General features: G+C 35.7%; 1 protein-coding gene across 1 annotated transcript; it reads right to left on the reverse strand.

Moving 5' to 3' along the window:
• Positions 1-3,964: 3,964 nt before the first annotated feature.
• Positions 3,965-5,916, reverse strand: LOC122291435. The gene is made up of 4 exons (XM_043099150.1): positions 5,712-5,916; positions 5,398-5,601; positions 4,419-4,583; positions 3,965-4,243 (listed from the first exon to the last, which is right to left on the reverse strand). The coding sequence occupies exons 1-4, from the start codon at positions 5,715-5,717 to the stop codon at positions 4,187-4,189; spliced, it is 432 nt and encodes a 143-aa protein (XP_042955084.1). The 5' UTR covers positions 5,718-5,916; the 3' UTR covers positions 3,965-4,186.
• Positions 5,917-7,814: the final 1,898 nt, after the last annotated feature.

A 7,814-nucleotide genomic window follows, 5' to 3' on the forward strand; every position in this document is an offset into this window, starting at 1 on the left:
TAGGATTGCACTCTTATTTTGTTTATACAGAGCCACAAAACCATCAATGCATGTTACTCTGGTTCTCGTCTAAACAAGCCGTACATAACATGGGCATGTATGGTAAATCTCCCCCACTTTTCGGCTGATGCCCACTATGGGTGGAAACACAGGCCCATAATATGTGGAAAGTCTAGTTATTTTTTTTTGGTTCAAAAGCAAGATACCAATATGACGTCTTGATTCTGGATTCAGTTCTACATAATGCATATAAGGATTGGGGGTTATAAAAAATCTGAAAGAAATGCTTATGTACTAATGAAGAATTTAGAATATAAGAACTAGAGAACTCCCCAAGCTTGAATAAAATTTGGGTATTGGCCTCTGGAAAAAAAATATATATATCCAACAACAACATCAACTAGATAATTATCAAAAGAAAATCTCCAGAGAGAACTAGTTTTCATGTACATCTAAGGCTTGACAGAAGCCACTGTTTGTGTCTGTCGTTCGGCAAAGGCGGCTCTACCGAACCTCGACAGCTGGTGCTTCCCATTGATCTTGTTGGAGTCGAATTTGGAACAACTCCTGTTTGTGCTGTCTTTAGGCCGTGATGACTTGTGTGGTGCACTAGTACTTCTGTGCATTTGGCACTTGAATGAGCCAGCATGAGTGGTAGGAGCACAAATGCAAATCTTCTTATTCCCAGCACTAGGTTTGCTATGTGTAATGTAAACCTTTGGAATCTTCTTTTGCGCTGCCATGACTGATTCCTCTTCCTGAATCTCTGAGCCCTTAAAATATACGAGGCCTGATAAAATTAGGACAATTAATTATTAGGCGATTGAGCAAGTGGCAAATTCATTGCGAGCTTGACCCATAAGCATTTACATGTCCTCGTACAAACACTTTTCGAGTCATCCCATTTTTTTGTTAATCAAAGTCACTGCAAAGAATTAATTAGGATCCTGATTAAATTAATTAAAAGCGATTTATAAGGTGTTGTAATATTTACAAAGAATAACACTCTTTGTAGTCATAATTTATTTCCGGAATTAATCGAGTCTGGGCGCTATATAGGGTGCTAGCTAGCATTTGTTATCCAACCAGCAAAAAAAGAGGTTTTTGCATCTGAAGACCAACAAAATTTATCACGCAGTCTCGTTGTAGTTTTAGTTTGTTTGCTTTTTCTAACAAACAAATCGTTTCTTCCTACAAACCCCATAAAAGGAAAGGGTAATGATACACTTACCACTCTTTTACCACTATTTTACCACTTGTAGTGTATTTATTTTTTTATCATTTTATTTTAAGTATTTTTTTAACATCCTTAACCATTAAGAAAAAATTTTAAAAATATATAATTTTAGTGATAGTCACTTGCTTAATCATTAAGTAAAAAAAAAATTAAAAATTAAAAATTAAAAAAAAAAGTGGTAAAAGAGTGGTAAGGCTATCATTATTCAAAAGGAAAGGAGCTGTACTATATGCTCAACTTTCTAGATTCGAAGGGGAGGATGTGATTGATTTATTAATTTCTATCACTTATTTATTTTATTTTATTTTTATAGATTTTTACTTAATAATTAATGAAGTGACTATTAACTATAAGTGTATTTTTTTAATTTTTTTAATAATTAAGAATGTTAAAAAAATTTTAAAATAAAAAAATAAAAATTTTAAATACACTATAGAATAATAAAAAGATGATAAGAAATAGAAAATATTAAGACTATTATTATCTATAAAAATAAAATCAAAAGAACAGCTAGTAGCAGGTAAGAAATGGCAGAAGCAACATATTTATGAAATAAATCTTAGAATGATATCCTTCTCTAATCATACAAGCAAAAAGAAGGTTGTTTAGATGGTCTGATTAAATGAGATAGTTTTAAATTAATATTAAATAAAATATAGTTATTATTTTTATTTTTATTTTAATATTTAAAAAAATTAAATTATTTATTTTACTGTGTACAAATTTTAAAAAATTATAACTATAAAATTAAATGGGAAAGAGAGTTTTCCTCGATCAAAAGCAACGTCATACGTACGTACCAGCAGAGAGTAATGGGTTTGGAGTACCGATCAGAATTGTGCAGGTTCTTTGTCTCTGTAGGCGTTGTTATTACACTTCAGAGAATTGGACATACTATTACTGCATGAATATCGTCAAGAAAGTGGGGAAATAGATCAATGGCGTTACAATTGAAATTCTGAAACATATATATATATATATATTGCAGTAATTTCTCAGACTTGTTCTCGAGTCCTGCATGGAGAAGGAATTAGAGACCTAACACGTTTGTCTACCGATATTTTCTGGATAGCAAAACCCTCGATCTACGTACTAGTAGTAGGACTGCTTAAGAAAGGAATATAAAACTCTCTTGAGGATTATGGATTCTCAAACGAAGTAGTTGTACGTCCGACTGGAGATCTAGATCATGGACTTTTTGAACGACGTCGTAAATATTACTACAAGCTTGCCAATTAATTACTAGGGAACACATGACTTCTTGTCAAGACAAAGCTGATAATTAATCATGTATGATATTATATTTTTTTCTTCCCACTTTTCCCTAATATTAATCTTGCCGATCTTCCAATCTGGCCCTACACACATCCTTTTTATATTGAATTTGTCGCATACCCAGATCTCCCAATCTTTCCCGAAAGTCGGACTGGTTATCTCTCTCTCTCTCTCGCCATTAACATAATGTCTAATTATTACTCTCTCTCAACAAAAAAAAATGCTCTTCCTTTCCTAGTATATCATTCCTTGCATGTTCCTTGCATGTTTCTAACATGATGATATAAGCCTTTCAGTCTTTTCAGAAGTTGTCGCTGACTTACTGATGCCACCCATTAATATTTTTTATATATTTTAAAATAAAAAAATAAAAATCATCACGTGATCTACGATAACCCCTTTCTCTGCAACTTCAAACTTTTAATTATAACGAGCGTCATCGATGCAGTTCTTGTCCCTCCCATTTCTTGACTGATAAAAATTTTTTGATAATTTCTCTACTTGTTTTTTGATTCTGAGCTTCTGAAAGGGACGCTCATTCCGCAACAGGGAGGGAGACTTCTTACCAACCAATCGGATTAAGATCATGGCATTTGATTGATTAAATTTGAAAAAATATGTAATTTTTTAACTTTTAATTAACCACTTAATACTTAAAATTTATATTAAATTAATCATCACATTCTTTACAATAGTAAAATATTATTATTTTTATTATTTAAATTTTTTTAATAAATTTATATTTTTTAATTATTTTTTTGTTTTATTTTCTTAATCTTCAATAACCACCAACAATCATATTCATTTTCATTTTCACAATTCAACAATCTATTATATAATAATCTCATATATTAGATGATAAAATTTCATATGTAAATAAAAATTTCATATTTACAATCTATAAAAATGTCACATCTATAATATAATATTTCCAAAATATAACATAATAGCATAGGAAAAAAAATGAAATTAATAAATAATTGATATAGAATTGCAATCAGATTTTTCATATTTGAAGAAAAAGATAAAAGTACTGTAGCTCATATTTTGAATGAAATTACTATAATGTGGGTCAATTTTTGATAAAATGAGTTAAATTTGAAGATGAAAAGTAATTTAAAGAAATCAATATGGATGCTCTAAGTCTAAGATGCTTCAAGAATTTTAACAATCATATTTATCAAGTAAGCTATTCACAAATTTTAACAATCATGTTTATATATATAGTTCAATTATTCTCAAATTCAGATAAGTTATTTGGATGAGATATCAAAGATATATATATATACTAATTCCATGCAACCAGCTTTCTTTTTTAAGCTTTTTGGCTTCTTTTCCAACCCTAATTCTCGATCGACCTTATGGGCTATATATATACCCACCGCATCATCAAAGAAAACGAGACCAAAGGTTCAAAATCGAAAGCAAGCAAAGTGGATGGCTAGACACAAGGAAAAAATAAACGACCCTTACTTTCGAAATAAACGACCCTTTTTCCCTGCATAACTATAAAATGATCATGGTAATGATCTTCTTTGGACCAACATTCACCTCCGACAATATCCATCAAAATAATAATTCCTGATCAAATACATAGACACCACCATAAGTATTAAACTATATATATCTCTCTCTCATATGTACACAGTCCTTTAGACTTCTGGCATAATCTTTTCACGCAACACAAGTAGGCAGCAAGCAGCTTGTAAAGAACAGCCTCAACCCTCTCTTCTGCGGAAAGATGACAAAAGTGGATTAAATTAGCATTCAAAAAAGAATATCCGTAAACAAGTGTGAATATAAGAATAAAAACGAGTTACACAGTTTTGTGGACATAAAGCTTGCAAATTTTCTAGTTATTTTTAGGGGGAAAAAAAGAGATCAATTTCCAGGTCCAAGGAACTACCTTTCTGGGTTTTGCATAAAGGAGCTCGGGTGAGATTTTGTACAAGTCTTCGTCCACAGGTTTCGGGGTTGGCCTCGGCAAGGGAGTGGGACTTGCAGGCGGTTCCTCCACGTCAGTACCGACCCAGCTTTTCTTTTTGTCTTCTTTGGGCTCACGAACTTTTGTCTGTTATACCCAACATTAATCATCACACACAGTATCCTTGTAACTACCCTAGCTCAGGAAAAAGAATGTAGCTATATAATTGCACCTTTTTTTTCCTAATCAAGATCCACTAAGTTAAAAACACCTTTAATTTCAGAGGGTGTTATCTTTTTCTCACTCTCTCTCAGTACTGTTCGTTCACATGTCGCCTTACCCTGATAACGTCTCGTGGGAAAAATATGAAAGCATTTCTAAAGGCTAAAATTGAATTTTACTGATATGAGTTATTTTTTGAACTATTTCTTCTACTACGGGGAGACGAGGGGGTTAGCTTCTTTTATTACGGGCATGCATGAAAAGGGGATCAAGCCATTAAGTAATGTGGTCGCCCAGCATCTCAACCCTCTAGTTTTTGCACGTATCATTTCCACACCCCTGTATGTTTTGTAAAGCAGACCAATGTTCATGATTTGATAGTTTTCCCGACGCATTGATCAACCATGTACGATTCATCTCCACGCTCAAAAAAATGATGATGAAAAGAGAAAAGCAAAACTAATACATTTCAAAAAGTAAAATACATCCAGCACGTACGTAGTACATTTGTAGCCCCATGCTCTTATACAATACAAGACTAGCTACATTATCATCATGATCTTGAAATGCAAAGCGAATTCGCAGCTTTTAATTACTAGAATTGTAGGAGCAGTACTTATCATTTTTAGAGAGCAAGTTTCGCATATCTAGTCAAAACATTGAACTCCTACCTAGGAAAATAAGGAATATGGTACTACTTTCAAAGAGAAAGATAAAGGCATGCAGATTTAGCTCTTACCCTTCGACGAGGAACAACGATCATGGCAGGGGTGACGACATTATTCTCATACAAGTCACCAGCAACATACAAATCACGCTCTTCAGAGTAGCTATAGCGAAGCAACCCGGCCTGCCTCGCTGACTCAAAGCACTGAGTGAATGGAAGGTCATCGTTCCAATCCCAGCTCCCAAAAGCCGGAACATGACTTCTCTTGTAGTATTCCTACTCACAAATTAACCACAAACACCATATTAATTGTTAATATAAATGAAAAGAAGACCATGAATTTTGGATAACTTGGGAGAACAAGAAAAAAAAGGCAAAAGGCTCACTTCCATCAGGATATATGGAACCGTGGAGAGGTTTAAGAACAGATGGATCGATTGACCTGATCAGCCTCTCTTTAAAACGTGCAATATTTCTTTGTTTCGTTCTTGGTGCAAGGTTGAGCGTGGGCTTACCACCAATTTAAGAAGAAAGATATATAGAAAAGGAGAGAGAGGCACAGATGAGGTAAAGTAGGGGTATGGGATCCGAAGCAACACGACCTAGAAAATAAAGCAACCCCCAGATAACGATGTTTCACGTACAGTTGTCAGTAGTAGACAGTAGCTGTAGGAAAGAGAGAGAGAGAGAGAGTGAGAGGACGCTAGATATTTCTATCCTTCGCTTTTGAAGGGTTATTGCTTTGCCTGATTGTCGCTCAACAGTCGTGTATATTCAAAGCGCATGATAAAAGCCACAGAAAGTGGTTGCTTCTTTAAATGGTTGCTCCAATCTCAATGCATCATCGCTTGCTCGATCGCAACGGACCTTTTTCAAAAACCCTACACGCGTAACCTCACTGAACTTTGTGCTCTGTGCAGAGGCTAGAGTATTCCTCAAAACCGAAGTTAAGTCGAGTAATTTAGTAGACAAAGGTAGGTCAACGTCAACAGTAGCTGAATGTAATGTGTACGAGAGCCCCGAGTTCAAACTTGCAGTGGACAAAACCCAGAAAAACGAATTCTTTTAGTTAAAAAACGACATGACGTACGGATTCTACTATTTGTATAAGTAGCTAGTTACTAGGGTTTGCAGAGAGGGTGTGGCCTTGGGGATATACACTTTGACAATTCTGCGCCGATGAATTCCTATTTTTCTTTTTTTTTTTGAAACAAGGTAACAGATATTTCATTACTCAATAAAGAAGGTTTCTAATACAATGAGGATAGTCCTCTACAAGAATGCTCTCCTCAGAGAGATCAAATGCATTCCTTGCTAGGCAATGTGCCACTGAATTGACCTTCCTAGGAACATGCTCAATAGACCAGGATTGAAACTGTTTTAGCAGTTTTCTAGTATCTCGGATGATTAAACCAACTGAACACCAACTGTCCTCACCTCCCCTAATGGCCTTAACTACCTGCAGAGAGTCTCCCTCCAACATAATGTTTGAAAACATTCCTAACTCAAGGCACAGCGTGATGGCTCTCAAGACAGCTACAGCTTCACCCAGGAGTGGATCAGGGAACAGGTCACGGGTGGCTCTCAAAGTGACAAGGACCCTCCCTTTCCAGTCTCTGACTATTACCCCTATGCCCACCTTGCAGTGAAGTTTGTCAATAGCTGCGTCCCAATTTAATTTATAATAACCTTGGGGAGGTTTGCACCATGTAGGAGGTAAGGCATCCTCTGAAAGGGGCTTCTTCTGTCTCTGCAAATCTAGTAGAGATAAATTGAAGTCTGCTATACTCGATGCTGCAGAATGGAGGACTTGCTGAGGTGAACTGAAAAGGGACTCAAAGACCCACTTGTTTCTTCTATTCCAAATGAGTTTTAGAACAAAGGCTGTTTCAATCACTTCTTCCTCTGAGAAGGTGGAGAGTAAATAAACTAAAACCTCACAGAAAGGGCCTTCCATGAGGGAACTTTTTTGTAACCTTTTTGAGCAGCCACTCCAAACTGCTTGAGCTGCTTTGCACGACCAAAGAGCATGGGTCACAGATTCAGGGTGCAAGCAGCAGATGGGACAATCTGGGGCTTCCAGCACTTTCTTCCTATGTAAGTTGACATTTGTTGGAAGGATTTCCTTGGTAGCTCTCCACAAGAAAAATTTGACTGCATGGGGGAGCTTGAGACGCCAAATGTTGTTCCATAGCTCAGGGGAGACCTTAGGCCTTGATGATTGTCCCAGTCTGGATCCAGAGATAGTGCATTGAAGATGATAAGCAGATTTAACCGAGAACTTTCCATTACCTGTGCATCTCCAAGACAGCTGGTCAGGACTCCCACAGGGGCTAATTGGGAGTTTCATGATAGTAGTAGCCTCACACTCATTAAAAACAGCCTTAACCAGGTTGACATTCCACTTGTAGGTGGTTTGATCAATTAAAGAGGACACTATTGCATCTGAAGGTAGAATGGAGGGGGGGGTTTGAATCTTGAAAGAAGAA

Source organism: Carya illinoinensis, chromosome 13, assembly GCF_018687715.1.
Source record: "Carya illinoinensis cultivar Pawnee chromosome 13, C.illinoinensisPawnee_v1, whole genome shotgun sequence".
Taxonomy (NCBI): Eukaryota; Viridiplantae; Streptophyta; class Magnoliopsida; order Fagales; family Juglandaceae; genus Carya; species Carya illinoinensis.

Excerpts from the sequence above, each read along its gene's own strand:
- LOC122291435 (XM_043099150.1), bottom strand. Across the intron at positions 4,584-5,397 it reads TCGTTGTTCCTCGTCGAAGG|ACAAAAGTTCGTGAGCCCAA; the intron begins GTAAGAGCTAAA and ends TGGGTATAACAG. Across the intron at positions 4,244-4,418 it reads TTTATGCAAAACCCAGAAAG|AAGAGAGGGTTGAGGCTGTT; the intron begins GTAGTTCCTTGG and ends ATCTTTCCGCAG.